This window comes from Prionailurus bengalensis, chromosome A2 (genome assembly GCF_016509475.1).
Source record: "Prionailurus bengalensis isolate Pbe53 chromosome A2, Fcat_Pben_1.1_paternal_pri, whole genome shotgun sequence".
NCBI lineage: Eukaryota > Metazoa > Chordata > Mammalia > Carnivora > Felidae > Prionailurus > Prionailurus bengalensis.
Genome location: NC_057348.1, coordinates 3,465,819 through 3,483,966, shown reverse-complemented (window position 1 = coordinate 3,483,966; position 18,148 = coordinate 3,465,819). Strand labels below are relative to the sequence as shown.

Below are 18,148 nucleotides of genomic sequence, written 5' to 3'. Positions count from 1 at the left end.
CGAGTGGCCCTTCTCACGTGCGTTAGGTCCCCGGCGGCCACGGCGTGGGCTGCAAACTGAGTCTGCGCCGGCCGGTCGCGACAGTGGGAGGCCCGCACGGTGCCGGAGGCAGGCCTTGGAGGGCAGGGCACGGCCCGCTGTTTCCCGGGAGCCCCCGCCCCACGGGGCCACGGCGAGTGTCCTGAGGGCCGCTCAGGCATTTCCTCCCCGGAGCACGGCGGGCCCCCGCCCCTCACCTCCCCGGCGCCTGCCTCCCTGCCCGCCTTGTCTCTCTGCGGTTGGCCGAATGCTCCCAGACCTGCGGCCGGCACCGAGAACCCGCGGTTCCTTCTTCCTTCTGCCCGCCGCCCTCGTCACGGGCCCGCTTGGGTCTCTGGCGGATGCCCCGCGGGGCGGCGGCCCTGGCTCTCGGAGCACCAGTTCACAGGCCGCAGACCTCCCGTGGGGCCTTGACGGTGATGGCACCGGAGGGCCCGAGCCGCCTGCCGGTGGCCTCGTGGTCCGCGAGGCGTCCTGCTGACTGGCAGAAGGAAAGCGTAGGTGGACCCGGCCCAAGTGGCTTGGAATCCGCTTCCGTTTCCCCAGCTGTGTAAACCCTTGACTGGAGGAGCTCAGGCTGGCCTAGGGTGGGAAGCGGGGCACTTGGTTCACCTGTTCCTCCCCTTCCCCCGCCTCCTCTGCAGTCTCTCTGCACTTCTGGGGAAGAGAGAGGTGAGTGGAGGACCAAGTCATAGCACCAAGCCTTGGCCTGTCTGGGAGCTCAGACCGCCTGGCCACATCTAGAAGATTCCTAGAAGTTTCTCCCGATGTTTCATTTCATTTCTCATCTCCTGGATCACATTTTTGCTCCTTGGGCTCTCTGCAGTGATCGGAGGCAAGATCATTTTTATTGTTCCTTGCTATGGAAATAAGCCACATGATTCTGTGAGCGTTTCTGCCTGGCTCTCAGCTTATGGGGTCCCCTTTGGGAACCCTGGAGGTTGTGATCGGTTTTGCTGCCGTGAGCAAGGCCTGAACGGTGGCCGCAGTTTCGGGGGGGTGGGGGTGGGGGCTGGGCCGGTCGGAGGAGTCCCCTGGCCTGGTTTTCTGGGCTGGTTGTCAGCAGCGCTCGGGGCCATGTGGGTTCCGGAGCGCTCGGCCCGTCCTGGCCCCAGCCCCTGCCCGACACTGCCCGTGCCCAGCGCCGCCCGTGGAGGTAAACCACAGCTCTGGGGGCGGGGGGGGGGGGGGGGCGGGCCAGGACATGCTGCACGTGACCCTCACTGGGTCTCCCGTCTTTTCTGGCTTGGGTTCATTTGCCCCGAGGGTCCCAAAAGCCCTGATGGCCTGTGATCCGTGTCTTCAAAGCCATCGTAGGAAGTTGTGAACTGAGGGCACTCTTTGTGGCTGGGGAGCAAGAACCGCCTGCTTGCCGTGCCCCCCGAGCCCCCCGAGCCCTGGCTGGGTCCAGTAGGACGGGAGTCAGGGAGGCTTTTCTGTCCCTCGTCTGATACAGGGTCAGGGTGGAAAGGGAACTCTGAAAATCGGCCCACGGAGGCCATGCTCAGAAGCGTCTCCTCTTGCCCCTCGAAGCAGGAGACGGGTCCTTTCTCCCGTATGGGGACTCGGGGGGCGTGTCTTGCTGTGAAGGGGCAGGCCCTTCTGGGAATTGGAGGGCACCGTGTGAAGGTGGGCACAGCTCTGCCTGGTGCTTCTCTGAAGCCCTCGGCCCGGGCTGGCCCTATCCCTGTCCCTGTGTAGCAGTAACAACTCCCACTTTTGACCAGTGAAGCCCGGGCTCCGCCTGTAAAGCAAAGCCACTAATCCCGGAGCAAAGCCGCTAATCCCAGAGCACAAGGAGGCCCAGCATTCAGCGAGACCTTAGGCCGTCCGATGCCCACGGAGGAGAGGGAGGCCGCCCCGCGCACCTTGGCGGCCTCACTAGAGAGCCCGGCTCTTCCGGAACCGGGTCACTGTGGCTATGTTTAGATTTCCCTAAAGCAAATATTTGCCTAGCTAGTCCAGTCCGCTCAAGAAATGTGCCCAACAGCCAGGGGGAGAGAAGGGAGGGACGGGGCCTCGGCCACAGCTGCTCAGGGAGCGGGGGAGGGGTGGGGCAGGCTGTCCCGAGGGGCGTCCGTTCTCTCTGCTGGGGTTCTCACACCGTCTGTGCACAGCTGCTTGTCTCTCTGAGCCTGTCCCGTGAGGCATGAGTTTCCCCTGCTGGACCCCAGGCTGGATGGCATGGGGGACGAGCTGTGCCGATTAATTCTTTACGCTCAGTTCTTTGCGTGTGAGCGAGCGTGTCTCCCCGAGGGCTTAATGCAAGATAATCATTCCACACGGCCCTCTGTGGAACGCGTCCTGGGAGCCAGGGGCCTCCTGAGGTTCTGGGGCCACTGCCATGAACGGGACAGGTGATCAACAGACAACCCTTGTGCCAGTGCTCTGAGGGCAGGGGACATTAGTCGCTGACGCGCCTAATGGAGAGACCAGCTTCGGTACAGATGGTCACGCAAGGTTTCTGAGGACCCGACAGATACGTACACTGAGATCTGATTGGACGTTAGTCAAGCGGAGAGAGGGGAAGAGTGTTTCAGGCAGAAGGAAGCACGTGCAAAGGTGGGAAGGCGTCTGGCCTGTTTGAAGAGCCAACGGAAGGCCAGTTTGGCTGGGCAACTGATAAAAGGGGATGAGGTTCGAGGGGCTGGCGGGGGTCAGAGGACAGAGAGCCTTGAAGGCCGTGACAAGGACTGGTTTTTACCCCCAGGACTGTGGAAAAGCAAGGAAGACGTTTAAGCGATGGGGTCAGATCTGCGGTGGATGTGTTGGGTCCGTTAGCGAGATGTTGGGGTCATTCGGCACACGGGTGGCAGCGGCTTGGATCTCGGAAGCATTTGTGGTGCTCGAAAGAAATAGAACGATGCATTTGGGACATGTTTAGGGGGGCTGGGACAGTTGCAGGGGGGCTCGTCGGGAGGGGTTCAGGAGCGTCTGACGAGGGGGCAGCTTTGTCAGTGACACATGGGCGTCATCCTCCCTTCTCATCGTCTCCCCGCTGTCCCCTCCCCCTTACAGCTTGTCGCTGAATTCTGAGGGGACAGAGAGGATGGCCACTGGGGCGCCAGCGTCTGAGCGGGGTGACGCGGTCGGGACGGAGGACCCGGCCTCCCGCTTCCAGGTGCAGAAACACTCGTGGGACGGGCTCCGGAACATCATCCACGGCAGCCGCAAGAACTCGGGCCTCATCGTCAACAAGGCTCCACACGACTTCCAGTTCGTGCAGAAGACAGACGAGTCGGGCCCCCACTCCCACCGCCTCTACTACCTGGGTGAGCCCTCCAGGCGCCCTGAGGCCCAGCCGGTCCTATCGGTCAGGAGGTCCAAACACAAGGGCCTGGCCCTGGGCAGATGTCCCATGAGGCCGTGCCACCCACGGTGACTTCCGTTTGCAGCAGCGGTCTGGCGCAAGAGGGTGCTGCAGGGGGAGGTGGGGGGGCGGCAGGTGTGCAGGTGAGTGGAGCAGAGGGCGGCCCTGCCCCGTTGGGTTGCAGCCGTGCCGTGGCTGGGCCTTGGATGTGGCTCTGAGCCGCCGCGATCGTCTCCAGAACCAGGGCGGCTGGGCCTGCCCCTGAGTCGTTTCCCAGCCCCCCGGGCCGGGCCGGGCCAGTGAGCGGCTCCTGGCCGTCGGAGTCACAAGTAACTCACGTGGGTGCGCGCCGTGGGCCCACGCGTGGGAAGGCTCTTTGAGTGCGCCCGGGGATAAACGACACAAGCGGCTTGTCACACGATCGCGGTCCTCGCCCCAGACGCCTGGATGAGCACGTTACCTGCTCGTCGCTTCCTTCTGCGCCACGTGCCTTGGGGGCAGCGCTGTCTGCATCCCCGGCTGCCGTTCGTGGGTTTGTGTTCCCTGCCGGCCCCGGGAGGGCCTGTGGGGGAACTGGTGGGGCCTCACGCAGGCCTGGCTCCTGGCAGGTGGGCAGCGAGTTTCTACTGAGCAAGCGGACGTTGCCTTGCTTTGCCCGAAGGTCTCGCGGGGCCCCTGCGGCAAGAGGGCCGGGCGTGTCCCTGTGGAAGCAGCAACGGCCCACGATTGGTGACCCGGGGCAGGTGTTCAGCCTCGGCCTTCGACTCGACATTCAGGGCCCGACCGTCCTCTAAGGACCCACGGCCCCTCCGGGATGATGCTGGCCCCGGCCGGGCCCTCGGTCAGCGTTGGCGTGAGGGGTGGCACGCACCTGTCAGCGAGGGGCGTCCTCTGCCTGCGGCTGACCCCCGCCGAGGGCCACGGCAGCAACTGGACGCCGGGTGGCTCTGCCCTCCGCAGACTCGGTGCAGCACCCCTTCGTAGAGACAGACGTGTGTGGAAAGCACGTTGCTGGTTTGGTGAGCGCGGGGTTGGAAGAGGAGGGATCGGGAACGGAGCTCAGCAAGCGACCGCCGTCTGTTTTGGAGATCTGGTTCTGCTGGGCCTCAGCCGCCCCCGTTCGTCTCTGTCCCCTCCGCGGCCGCTCCCGAGCGTAGTTGCAGCAGAAGCCGTGTGCCCCCTGCGGCCGCTGAAGATCTGCACCGCGTGGCCCTTTACAGAGAAGGGATGCCAGCTCGGGCTTGGGAGAGACGAGGATTGGGCGTGCTTCGGGCGACGGTCATTCAGGGGGCCTGGCTCTCGGGGTCAGAGGTGGCCGGGACACGTGGACTGTGGCGGCCGCTGCTTCTCTCTTCCCCGTGGTGCCGCGGCCCCCAGCGCGGTTTTCCTCGCCGACTCAAGGTCAGGCTGCCGTCCTGGGCCGGATACGTGTAATGAGTTTCGTGGGGCTCCCGCTGTCGCAAATCACCGCTGACTCGGTGGCTTAAAACAAACAGAAACGTATTCTGTCGCGGTTCTGGAGACCAGAAGTCCGAAATCCGTTTCTCCGGGCCAGAGTCAAGGTGTCTGCAGGCCTCACTACGCTTCCTGCAGAGGCTGTGGGGGAGGACCCGTTCCTTGCCTCTTCCGAGTTCAGGTGTGGCCACCGGGGCACGGGGCCTCCTCCTCTGCCTTGTGTCTGAAGTCTGCCTCGGTCTCCCTTATGAGGGCACGTGATTCCATTCGGGGCCCACCCGGGTAATCCAGGCTTCTCCCCAACTCCAGACCCTTAACCGAATCCCCTCTGCAGGCTCCCTCTTGCCGCAGAAGGTGACGAACTCACAGGGTCTGGGGATCAGGACCTGAGCATTTGGGGGCCACTGTTCAGCCAACCGCAGAGCTGCCGAAAGGGATGGAAACCCCCTGAGCTGGTTTGAACCACCAAGGGCACCTCACAGGAAGGACTCGGGTGTGCCGGGGAGCCCGCACCCCGGGCCTCAGGCCGTGGCCCTGGGGACCAGGAGCTGCGAGGGGCCCAGGCGTCTGCCCCGCACACGCTCTACTCCACACATCTGCCCCCACCGGACACCTGCCTTCCACCGCCACGCGCCCAGGCTGACCCATCTCAGGTTCCAGCCACCCGCACAAATGGACGAGCTCTCGGAATTTCTGGGAGCGGGAACTGGGTCGGTTCGACGTAGGTCAGGTGTCTTGTCTGCGGCCCGTGCATGTGTCTGGGGCTGGGGTGAGTGGGTCCCTGCAGTCCGTAGGACGCCTGCCACCACGGCGGGTAGGGGACAGACGGCCCTAGACAAGGACTGCGGACTTGGCGGAGACCCCAGAACCTTCCCCGGACATCTCCGAGCCATCCTGCTCTTTTAGGGTGACGTAGCTCACCTTTGAGGTCATCCGTCTGCATCACTCAGTACCCTCGGGGTGCCCCGAAGCTCACTTCGTGTCCAGGTTCTTGGGGCACGCCCCCCTGGGGCCCCCGAGTACTTTCATGATAGGTCATTGTGCTGGTCTGGCCCCAAGAACGCTGCAGCCGGCCGTGTTTGCGGATGGAACAGAAGGGGCCTCCGAGGGCCATGCCGGCGTGCTTCCCCTGGGAGCCCCTCCCCCCCAAGTGCGCGCCGGCCTCACCGTCACCGGGGCCTCAGGGAGGGCTCTGTCGGATGCACACGACGGATGAGGTCCAGCGCGAAGGAAATCAGCAGAGGAGGGAATGTGCCGGCTTCCGTGGCCGACGATGGTGGCGGTCAGGTTCCAGGGCTCGGACTGCAGCTTCTCCGGCTCCGCGTGGGTTGGTCGGCTTGTCCCCCGCAGGTGGGCGTCTCCTGTAGGACAGAGGACGACGCAGGGCCCGTGACCACTCTGGGAGTCCCTCAGCAGGGGGAGGGGGCCTCTTGTGTCCTCGTGACCTAGAGGAGAGCCCGGGCCCAGTGCGGGTCACATGCCCATCACTCTGGCTCCTGAGGCCACAGTGCCCGAAGATGGTGCTTGTGCACATCTGGGCCACCTGCCACCCCGGTGGATTTTGGGGGCTGGGGTGCTTTCCCCAGAGGTGGGGTGGAGCTGGCAAGGGGGGAGGCAGGGGAGGGGCAGGGGCAGCAGAAATCAGACCCCGGGCTTACACGCCCAGCGTGTGACATCACCAGCACAGGTGCCAGGGCGCCGTAGGGAATGTGCTGCTCTGTGCCATTTGGTGCCGTCACTTATTAACGCGCTGTGCGGAGGAGGTGGCTCCGATGTCCTTGGCAAGGCCGTTCTGTTGACTTCCTGTTGGGAGGCCTGTGGCTCTCCCGCTGAGCCCCGAGGACAGGGGGTCCGGAGCTCGGGCTGCCGGCTGCTTCCTCCCAGCCCTCCACGCGGCTCCCGCACGGCTCTTAACGGGGTGTAATCCACAGAGCCTAAAACTCGCCCTTCTAAAGGTGGGCGCCTCTGGCTCTTAGTGCACTCACAGCGTTGTGCAACCCCACCGTCTAATTCCAGAACGTTTCCGTCACCCCAGAAAGGAACTCTGGAGCCATTAGCTCTCGCTCCCCTCCCGCCCCCGGCTCCTGGCCACCATGAGTCCGCTTCCTGTCCCTCTGGGGTTGCCTGTCCTGGACGTTGCACAGAAATGGGGTCATGCACCATGAGATTCTTGTCCCCACCTGTCTGTCCCCACCTGTCACATGAACTTGAGAAGGAAGGATGCCCCGGGGGGGGGGGGGGGCGGCGTCACGCCTGTGCCTCGAGCTGGGGATGAGAGGCAGACGGCACAGTGTCCAGGGGCCCTGGCCGTGAAACCGTGGGTGTGGCCCACGCGCACGTCTACATCACCTTTGCGTTTTTCTCAGCGTGAGCTTCCCAAGGTTGCCCTTGAAACCTTTCCTCTTGAGATACGTTCTTCTGTTGCTAACTGAACTTCCCGTGCCACGTTGATCGGAAGTGGAAAGCCCTCGTGGATTGCCACATGAACCAGCTGTCCGTAAAGAGAGTCGTGACGAGAACAGACATTATATGTCAGGCTCTGGCCCCAGAGGCGCCGAGCGCGGGGCCTCCCTGTCCCCGCTCGTAGAGGCGAGAGCGCGTACGAGGAGGTCCCCGAAGAGGCTGCCACCGCCACGTGGAGTCTTCCCCCTGGAGAGCACGGGACCGAGAGGGGCCTGGCATTGTTAGCCCGTTAACAACAGCCCCGCCGTCATGCGTTGACTTGAAGACGCTGCGGGTTGGAAGAGAGGCTGTTGCTTCATTTGCCACTAAGAACACGACCGCCCCTTTGACAGTAAGACACAGCCGAGAGGCAAGAACACGAGAAACAGCGACTTCACTGGGGAAGTAGCCCACGTCCCTCCGAGCGACCCACTGGGGACACCGCGCGACGCGCCTCCTGCGTCCGGCTCGTTTCGTCCACCCGGAGTCCTCACCAGGCGGCTACTGTCCTCTTGCAGACAGGCTCAGATTAGATCAGTGGGGGCATCTGGGGGCGTCTGTGGCTGTCACCACCCAGGCGCTCCTGGTGTCGAGCGGGTGGGGGCCGGCGGGGCCCAGCGGAGCCGAGGGGAGGGGTGCCGGTGGGGTGCACGTTTCCTGGCTCCCTTCCTACGTTTGCTCTTTCTCTGACCCTGGATTGATCCTTGGCCTCCGCAGACGACTTTGACGGGAACAGACACCCGAGCCCTGAGCCTCACCTGTTGAGAGCTGGGTTTCCCCGACCCCTTTTGTTCTCTTGCGTGTTAGTCCTTCGGTAACTTAGCACAAGGCGTCTGTCCAAATCTCTCAGGTGTGGAAGATCCCATTACTGTTGCTAATGGGCTTGAACCCGGGGCCGGAGCATCTGTGGGGAGGGCTGCGCAGGGGGAGGCGGGGGGAGGGAGAGGTTGGAGAGGAGCCAGCCGCGGGGAGCCAGCGTCACCCCTGAGGCCAGTCCTTGCCCCAGGCCCTCTCCTCGCCCTGGGCAAGGTCACCCATTCTGGTTTTTCTCTCTTCTCCCCCCCAAGGGATGCCTTATGGCAGCCGCGAGAACTCCCTCCTCTACTCAGAGATCCCCAGGAAGGTCCGGAAGGAGGCTCTGTTGCTCCTGTCCTGGAAGCAGATGCTGGATCACTTCCAGGTGAGCCCGTGCTGCGGGGCTCCGTGCTGCGGGGCTCCGGCCGGCGCTGCCCTGGGCCCCCCTCCACCCGCCCCACCCCCGCCCAGGGCGAGGGAGACAGGTGCAGGCCCCCCCTTCCCGCCGTGCTCCAGCCCCAGCGCGGGCTCTGATGAGCGCTCTTACCAGAAGTGTCTTTTCCACGCCTCACAAAGACTTGGAACCAACCTGGTTCCTGCAGGGGAGGCTTGGCTGGTACTTAACCTCATCCAAAGTCGGCTCACCTAGGGAGAAGAGGGCCGGCGAGGGACGGGGGTGCCTTTTGCCGTGGTTTATGTTGATTTCTTTGTGGTCGTGGCAGCAGGAGGTGGTGGGTGGAGGCACATCGTGCACTTCTCCACACCCGTGTGACCGCCCTCACTTCCGCCCCAGGCCCACCAGGCGGGGTGGGCGGGGGGCGGGGGGGGGGGGCGGTCGTTGCACTCCGGGTTCTGCTTTTCAAAAACACGTTTCTTGCCGGGAACGTTGCCTCGTCGCGTTCAGAGTTCTCCTCGGGGCAGCCGCGCGCCCAGACCCCTCCGGGTTGGGTGTTTGGGTGGCCGGGTGGTCCTGAATTTGCCCCGCTCCCCCCGTGCAGAAAGCAGAAGTGTGTGGTGGAGGGAGGGTTCACCCAAAGCTCTGGTTGGATGGGATGGTGCTCAGGGCAGGAGGGAGGGCGTCTGCGGCATTGGCGTTGGGGAGCAGGGGAGAGTACCTTGGGTAGCCGCCCGTGCCGGCGGCTAGGGGAGAGCCCCGTCTGCCTCAGAGAGGATCTCTGGGCAGATGTGGGCCCAGGCGAGCCCAGAGACGGGCCCAGAGGGGAGGAAGCCTCGGGTGAGCCCGGAGCCTGTCAACCAGCCCTGTTGCCGAGCCCGCCTGGGCACCTCACGGCCCCCCGGGCTCGGGCCGCTCTGGCCCCCTGGTTGGGGAGCTCCGCTGGACAGCTCTGCTCAGCAGAAAGTTCTCTCTGGTGTGGAGCCACGGCAGGTGCGCCGAGCCCTCCCAGGAGTGCCCGGGTGCCGGGCTCCTGGCTGCTGACGCGGGCCCATCTGTGTGTGTCCCCAGGCCACTCCCCACCACGGAGTCTACTCTCGGGAGGAAGAGCTCCTTCGGGAACGGAAGCGCCTGGGGGTCTTTGGCATCACCTCCTACGACTTCCACAGCGAGAGCGGCCTCTTCCTCTTCCAGGCCAGCAACAGCCTCTTCCACTGTCGGGACGGGGGCAAGAACGGGTTCATGGTGAGCCCTGGTCACTGGCTGGGGGCAGGGCGGGTGGCCGGGCAACCTCCCGTCCCCCTGAGCCAGACCTCTGTGTCCCCAGGTGTCCCCCATGAAGCCCCTGGAAATCAAGACCCAGTGCACCGGGCCCCGCATGGACCCCAAGATCTGCCCTGCCGACCCCGCCTTCTTCTCCTTCATCAACAACAATGACCTGTGGGTGGCCAACATTGAGACAGGCGAGGAGCGGCGGCTGACCTTCTGCCATAGAGGTGAGGCCACGCAGGGGGCCGGCTCCTGTCCCGGGTGGGTGCTCGTGTGGACGGCCGCTCTGGCCCCCAGCGCAGCCCCCAGAAAGGCCCCCGTTCCCACTCCCGTTACCCCGACCACCGGGCGCCTTCTCGGACCCCGCTGTCCCGCTTCCCCCGCCTGTGTGTCCTGCGTGGCTCTGCCCCGGCCTCACGGGGAGTCCAGCTGCCTGGCCCATAGTTTTCTCTGTGTGAGTCGGCCGGGGTGGCCTCTCCCCCCACCAGGTGCTTGTTCTGCCTCCGCTCACGTGAACCGCCCCCCCCCCCCGTTCCCGTCCGTCTCCTCCGGGTCGGGCTCGGGTCTCACGTGCTCCCTGAGTTCTCCCTCACCCCCCTGCTCCCCAGAAGTGACCTCCTTCTCCTGCATGTTGTGTGGAGCTCTGCACCAGTCAGGGGCTCCGGTCACACGGCCCTTCCTGCCCGCAGCCCCAGCGCTCTCTCCCTAAACCTGAAGCTTAGCCCAGGCGGCACGGACGCTGGCCGCGTCCGGAAACACCGTTAGCTGTGGTGGCTGGTTAAGGACGCTCCTGGCATTGAGCGGGCAGGGGCCAGGGCTGCGGGTCAACCCCTCAGCGCTCCGGACGCCCTCAGCCGTAGGATGTTTCAGCCTCGAATGTGCGCGGTGCTTGGGGGCGGAGGCCGGCTGTGCACTGCGTTCCTCACCGCATGCGGCTCTCTCCCTGTCCAGGCTCACCCAGTGTCCTCGATGACCCCAGGTCTGCGGGCGTGGCCACCTTCGTCATCCAGGAAGAATTCGACCGCTTCACCGGCTACTGGTGGTGCCCTGCCGCCTCCGGGGAGGGTAGGCGCCCTCGCGTTTGCCAAAGCGCTTCCCGCGCGTTCCTTCTGGTAGCGGAGCCACGGTCTGCCTGCTTTTCTGCTCCCGGCTCTTTTCGCTTAAAACAAACCGCAGAGCCTTTTGTGTCGGTAGTCGTGTCCCAAGCCGTTCAGGCCGCTCTGACAGGACCCCGCAGGCCCGGGGGGCTGGGGAACAACAGACATCTTTTCCTCCGGGTTCTGGAGGCGAGCCGTCCAAGGCCGGGGCGCCAGCGGATACGGCGTCTGTTGAGAACCTGCCTCCTGGCTCACGACCACTGTCCTCTCCCCGCGTGCTCACAGGGCAGAAGGGCAGGGCGCTCGCTGGGCCTCTGTCGTGAGGACACGCTCGTCTCATTCCCGGGGCTCCCGCCCTCCTGACTTAATCCCCCTCCCGGAGGCCCCACCTCCCCCCACCAGCGCCTTCGGGTAGGATTTGACATTTGAATTTGGGGGTACGAACTTTCTGTCCGTTGCAGTCAGGATACAGAGGACTCTGATGACTGACTGTCCCTGGGGTGACGATGGGCCACGGCGTGTTTAACTGGTTCCACACCTACCGACACTTCGGCTGTTTCCGGTGTTTGGTTTGGGTCTCGCCTTTTGTTATAAACGGTGCTATGGCAAACATTTTTAAAAAAATTTTTTTAATGTTTACTATTTTTGAGATAGAGACAGAGAGCAAGCAGGGAAGGGGCAGAGACACAGGGAGACACAGACTCTGAAGCAGACTCCAGGTTCTGAGCTGTCAGCACAGAGCCTGACACGGGGCTCGAACCCACCAACCGTGAGATCGTGACCTGAGCCGAAGTCGGACGCTTAACCGACTGAGCCACCCAGGCGCCCCTGAACGTTTTTATATACATCTTCTGATCTTCTGGGAGTTTCTCAGTGGTTCTTAGCCAGGGACGATTCTGCTCCCAGGAGACCCCAGGTGACATCTGGGGACATCTGTGGTTGTCACGACTGGGTGGCTACTGGTACCAAGCAGGCAGGAGCCACGGGTGCTGCTCTGCGCCCTACGGTGGCCAGGATGGCTCTCTCCCACAAGGAGTGATCCAGCCCCAAATGTCAGCAGGCCCGAGGATCCTGAATCCTGCCACAGAGAAAATTCCAGCTATAAGAGAGCTGAGCGGAGGCTACACACGGCTTCGATCTTGATGGATTTTCTCTTTATGGAAGAAGCCAGATCAGTGGGTCCTTTTGTATCTCTGTGTCTTCGTCCCCGTAGTGCGGGGCTATGTTGTCCCCTCCAGTGTTCGGTCAAGCAAGATCCACCTTCTCTGGGTGGGGGACTTGTTTCTGGAACGTGCCGGTAGCATCAGACCCTCTTGTGCTGCTAATTGATTTCTCCGTGGCCTCCGTACCCCTGTGAGCTTCAGCGGTGCTCACGTCCCGGCCCCGGGCTCCGGCCGTCTGCCGTCAGAGCCCCGTCTCCTGTTCGCTCTAGTTCAACTCACCTTGTCCTTAAATTAACTTGAAAGAAGACCTTATGGTCCTGCCATCAACGGAAGCAAGACACTAAATCCTGTGATGCAAAGAAGCCGGCACGATGTGTTTAAGTCGGCTCCCAGGAACAGGAGGGGTCGCCCCATCAGAGGGGCACCTGAGGCCGCCTGCTGCTGCCCGAGACTCAGGCCGGGTCGCAGGTTACAGAGGACAGTGCCGTGACCTCTCCTTCCACCTGGGCCGGGCTCCTCGGCGCGCTGCCGTGCGGCGTGTAGCCCCGGGGCCCGTGCCTCTGGAGCTAGGGTCCGGGGTCAGCTCTTTCAGCCTGTGGCTGTCTGCAGGCCTGAGGCGTCCTGGTCGGTAAGATGGGGTCCTTGGCCATGAACTGGATCTCTCCCCCTTGGCACTCTGGACTTCGGGGCTGGCTCATCCTCTGTGCTGGGGGCCATCCTGAGCACTATGAGGTGTTGAACAGCATCCCTGACCTCTACTTGAGGTGTTCCTCGGGCTCTGACCAGCTCAGGTGACCGACCCCTGGGCACACAGAACGGCCCTTGGTTGGGGTCCGCTGGTCTAGATGATCTCAGAGGTCCTTTCTCTGGCGTGCTGGTACCGGCTCAGAATCCCCACGCCCCCCCCCCCGCCGACGCCACGGCCGTCAGCCATCTGGGGTAGCCCCCTCCCAGACCCCACATCCGGGGTCACCTCCTGTGCTGTCTCGCACGAAGGGATGGGGCTTTTCTTCGGCCATGGCAACCCGAGAGTATTCTTCCTGGCTGTCAGGGTCTGGGGCCCAGGAGTCCTTCGTGCGGGGCAGGTGGACGCAGAAGTCTGAGGCAGGGGTTCGGGCTGCGGTGCGGCCAGTCCCACACCGCATGGCCTCAGGCCAGCGGCTCACCCCTCCTGTGCCCCCTCCCCCCCCCTGCAGACCGGGTGGGGCTGGGCCGCTGTTTTGGAGGCACCCCTGCTCCATCTGGGGCGAGTCTCCGGTGGGGCTATAGGACGCTGCAGATGGGGACCCTTTTCGGCAGCCTCAGGAGGAAGCAACAGCCGTGGGCTCCCTCCCCGTGAGGTCAGCACTGCCCGTGTCGCGTTCCTTTCCAAGCGGCCACTGCTCGGGGATGCACGCACTTGTCACGATTCTTATCCCGAGCCTTCTTGAGCTGAGCCCCGCGTGTTACTCCGCTGGGGCTGCCAGAAGGAAGCCCCCCAGACACGGCGGCTCAACAATAAGCATTTACCGTCCTGGTCCTGGAGGTGGGAGGTCGGCCATCAGGCGTCCCCGGGGCTGCCTCCTCCTGGGGCCGCTCTCCTCGGTGTGCGGACGGCCGTCTTCTCCCCGTGTCCTCACGTGGTCGTCCCTCTGCGTGTCTGTGCCCTCATGTCTTGTTATGAGGACACCAATCAGATTGGATCGGGCCACTCTGACGATCTCCTCTCAAACTCATCATCTAACACCCTGTCCCCAAATAACAGCCCCATTTTGAGGTGCTGGGGGCTCCCAACACGGGATTTCAGTTCAGCCCCGTAATACCACATAGGGCCACCTCTCATGCCATTTCGTGCTAGGAACGGCTCGGTTCTTCCCATCGCGCAGGTGAGAACACTGAGGCCCTGGCGTGAGATGTAACGGTTACAGTAAACAGCGGGGCCAGGCTTCTAGCCCGGGGGCTCAGGCTCTTATCCGGGCCCTGCCGTGGTAGAGCTGGGGGTCCCCTTTATGTGCGGCAGAAGGTGGGGTGACAGCAGGCACGTGTGGCACCCCCAGCAGCTCCCCCTGCCCCTTCCAGGTCCGGAAGGCTGTAAGACGCTGCGGATCCTGTATGAGGAAGTTGACGAGTCTGAGGTGGAAATTATTCATGTGCCCTCTCCCGCACTAGAAGAAAGGAAGACGGACTCCTACCGATACCCCAGGACAGGTGAGGGCACTGGGGAGTGGCCCGGGCTGCCCAGCAGGGCAGGCGTGCACCAACCAGGACCCAGAGAGGCAGGCCGGGCTCGACAACGGCAGCGGGGCCGGTGCCACTATCGGTGACCTCGGGGCCCGGGGAGACGGTGCGAGAGGGGGGGCCTGGGGGTGCGGCCCCATCCAAGGGCACGTCAGATACTTGGCACCTCGTGAGAATGCAGGCTCGAGTTTGCCCTGTTTCTCGAGGAGGCCAGAAATCCAGATGGCTCCAAGAAACGGCCTGCCTCTTAAATGCTCCTCGAATTATTTAAAAATGCTTGGCGAGCTAACTGAAAATACGTTGCAGGCCGGGTTCGGCCCGTTTTGGGTCCCCTGGGAAGCATGTGGGCAGCGCCTACTATGTGCTCCACCTGACAGGGCCTTCCAGGGATACTTCCAATCCCTGGTGCAAGTGGGAAGGGTCGGCCCTCCTCCTGCCCCGCTGCACGGGTGGGAAGCTGAGGCTCAGAGGGGCTGCCCGTCCCGGGGCGAGCACCGTGCAGGCCACGGTGGGGACTGATTGTAGGTGGGGCTGGAGCCTGACCCGCACCTGTCTGTGGCGAGTGCCATTTGGCCATCCCAGCCAGTAAGCCACGTGCCTCCCGACAGCTCGGGGCCCAGCTGAGGCACGGGGGACACGTGTCACCTGTCCGCATCGTTGACGGTCTTATTGTGGACGTGTCCTGTCTTTGCGACCAACTCTCAGGCTCTCCAAAGGCAGGGAGGCATGTTCTTTACGTTTTGTCCCCCCACGACCCGCCTTCCCACCCAGCACGGGGTCTGGCCTGCGTTCTTAAATGGTAAAGACGGTTGTCACGGAACAAGGTCCAGGGCCAGAGTCAGAAAGGCCTGCCCGAGGGACTTTGTGCCCGGACCAGAGCGTTGACGTGCCCACGGAAAGACCTTTGGATACCTGGTCCCTTCCTGCCCCTCCCTCCCACACTGGCTTTGTCACCTTCCTAGGGTATCACCCCACAACCTCCACCCCAGACACCTGCTCTCAGCCCTCACGGGCGACACCTGCCGGACTCACCTCCCTTTCGTTTCTGCAGGCAGCAAGAATCCCAAGATCGCCCTGAAGCTGGCCGAGTTTCAGACCGATAGTCAGGGCAAGGTGAGCGTGGCCAGGGTGCCCGGGGTGGGGGCTGGGTGAGGAGGGGTGGGGCCGGGGTAGGTGGTGGAGATGGGGGGACAGTTGGGCGACATCAGCAGGCCGCTTGCCCCCTTTCCAGGGGCACGTGAACCCGAAAAGGCACTGCCTCCGTAGCGCCCCGTCACCCTGCCTCGGTCTCGAAAATGAGTGGTGGCCCGGCCTCATCTGCCTCTGGGTGGTCCTGGGGTGTGAGGAGGCGATGCTGAGGAGCGGTCCTTGAGCAGAAGGTCCCACAAGAGCTTCCAGAACAGTCTCCAGAGCAGAAAGCTCCGTTGGGTAGTCGTCCAGGGGACTAGAGCTCCGCCCCGGCCACTCCCCGTCCCTGGCATTTGGGCAGGTCCTCACCTATAACTTCGCCGGGATGGTCAGTGCTCCAGACGCTTCTCTCTGTCACCCCGGGTCAGTATTGACAACAAGTGTCCTTATCACCCCGGGAGCACTTGCTCAGGACCCCGCGGCCGGGAGGGCAGGAGAGGCTATAACCGAGAAGGGCCGAGGGGATGCCAGGTCAGATGGAAACCACCCCTCCCCCCAGGTCAGAGGTCAGAGCACTCAGACAGGCTGAGGAAGCTCTGGGACGTTTGTGCCGGGATGACTTTTTGTGTGAGGTTTCCCAAAAGGCGGAAGGTAAAATGTGCTTATTTTCACGATCGGGGGTTAGGTTTTGGTTTCGGAATGATCAGACCCTGACCAAAACCTCCTTTCTACACTCCGTACCAGAACGTTCTGGCAGATCTTACACAGACCTGACGTTAGGTGGCTTCACTGAGCCCCTGCCAGCAGCGTGGTTCTCGGTTCATCCTCCGGAACCGCCGAGCGCCGGCCCCGTTAGCCTCTGGGAAGCCGCGGCAGCTGGACGCTGTGTCGCCCAAGGCTGCCTGGCTCTGTGGTGACAGCCCAGGCCAGAGCCCTCGCTTTCCAGCCAACAGGCCGTCCTGACAGAGCCCCACATGCCGGGGGCTCAGACCACAGAAGCATGTTGCCTCCTGGCTCTGGAGCCTAAACGTCTGATAGCAAGGTGTGGGCAGTCCGGCTCCTTCTGCGGCCGTGAGGGGGTCTGTTCCCGGCCCCGCTCCTCGCCTTGTCCTGCCTTTTGTCACAAGGTGTCCTCTGCCTGGCAGCTGAGTCCTCACATCCCCCTTACGAAAGGGGGCTACCCTATTCCAGCACCACCTTAACTAATGACACTGTAGCCGCCCTGCTTCGAATAAGGCCCTTTCTGAGGCACCGGGAGTCAGGACCCCAAGATAGGGATTTGGGGGACACAGTATCCCCCCCCCCCCAGCAGCGGCCATCTCCTCCCAGGCAACATGTGGTCGGGCCCAAGTGTGACCTGAGTCTGCTCTCCCTTTAGATCGTGGCGAGCCAAGAGAAGGAGCTGGCACAACCCTTCAGCACGCTCTTCCCCAGGGTGGAGTACATCGCCAGGGCCGGGTGGACCCGGGACGGCAAATAGTGAGTGTTGCCTTGTCACTCACCTCGTGACCCTGCGGCCACATCAAGGGCAAGTCTCTGGAGCCAGGCCCCGGGCCACCGCGCGCAGGCCAGGCAGCCCGATGTCAGTTTCCGTATGGCCCGCGAGCCAAGAGCGGCCTTCATGCTTTCTAAACAGTTAGAAGTCAGAAAATCCAAAGAAGAATACCTCATCACACACGAAAATGACATGAAATCCACATTTCAGCGTCCAGGAATAAAGTTTTATGGTCACGGGGCCACACTTGCTGGTGTACAGATCGTCCGTAGCTGCTTTCGCGCCACGTTGGCGGGGTTGACGGGCTGCTTTTAAAAGGAACCGTGTGGCGCACGAGGCTGGAATATTTACTTGCTGGCCCCTGTATCACAGAGGCAGCCTGGACCCAGGGGCCGGGCCTTTGGCGGGCGGCAGGCTCTGGCTGGAATCTCCTGTCCCTGTGGCATCGCTCTTTGGTTTTAGTCGTTCTCGCTCCGTGTTGAGATTCAGCTTCTCTACTTACGGTACCGGCATCTCCGTTTAAAACACATTGTCCGTTTACAGTCGGGGAAGGTGGAGGGGCACCTGGATGGCTCAGGAGGTTAAGCATCTGACTTCGGCTCAGGTCATGATCTCACAGTTCATGGGTTCAAGCCCCGCGTCGGGCTCTGTGCTGACAGCTCGGAGCCTGGAGCCTGCTTGGGATTCTGTGTCTCCCTGTCTCTGCTCCTCCTCCCCTGCTTGTCTGTCTCTCTCTCTCTCTCTCTCTCTCTCTCTCTCTGTTAAAAATAAACATTAAAAAAGTTTTTTTAAATATAAATAAAAATAAAAAAACCAAAAACATAAGGCGCCTAGGTGGCTTAGTCCGTTGAGCACCCGACTTCGGCTCAGGTCATGATCTCGCGGCTTGTGGGTTCAAGCCCTGTGTCGCGCTCTGTGCCACAGCACAGAACCTGGAGCCTGCTTCGGATTCTGTGTCTCCTCTCTCTGCCCCTCCCCGACTTGTGCTCTGTCTCTCTCAAAAATAAATCAACGTTTAAAAAAAAAGGTACAGAGAACTTTCCCCCCCCAGTTTTGAGAAGTTTTATTTCAAAACAGTTGTTTTGAGGACAGAACATAATGATAGAGTAGCTCCCAAACGTGATTTTTAAGTGATACCTACACCAACGCGGGGCTCGAATTCACGACCCCTCCACCGACTGAGCCAGCCAGGTGTCCCCACCTCCAATGGGATTTTGTCTTTTTTAAGTTGACGTTTGCCTGCCTCTATCCCAAGTCCTTAAGCACTCAGGTTGTTTGACAGGATGAACAATTTATTAACACACACACACACACACAAAAGTACAATGTCCATTCAGAGCAAAA

At 62.5% G+C, this 18,148-nt stretch overlaps 1 protein-coding gene across 8 annotated transcripts in view; it reads left to right on the top strand.

Annotated features, from left to right (window-relative positions):
- DPP9 (dipeptidyl peptidase 9) overlaps positions 1–18,148 on the top strand; it is a 41,011-nt gene that overhangs the window by 4,477 nt on the left and 18,386 nt on the right. For 7 of the 8 annotated variants that reach the window (XR_006298214.1, XM_043586239.1, XM_043586246.1 and 4 more), the window contains 8 exons: positions 3,058–3,311; positions 8,314–8,426; positions 9,507–9,680; positions 9,763–9,931; positions 10,656–10,769; positions 14,023–14,151; positions 15,233–15,294; positions 16,688–16,788. Coding sequence is in view for 7 of the 8 variants with exons in the window: in XM_043586239.1 (XP_043442174.1) it covers positions 3,058–3,311; positions 8,314–8,426; positions 9,507–9,680; positions 9,763–9,931; positions 10,656–10,769; positions 14,023–14,151; positions 15,233–15,294; positions 16,688–16,788 (1,116 nt within the window). In the remaining variant the exon portion in view is untranslated. Of the gene's footprint in view, positions 1–683; positions 875–3,057; positions 3,312–8,313; positions 8,427–9,506; positions 9,681–9,762; positions 9,932–10,655; positions 10,770–14,022; positions 14,152–15,232; positions 15,295–16,687; positions 16,789–18,148 lie in introns of all 8 variants that reach the window. The other variant, XM_043586242.1, reaches the window with a different exon arrangement.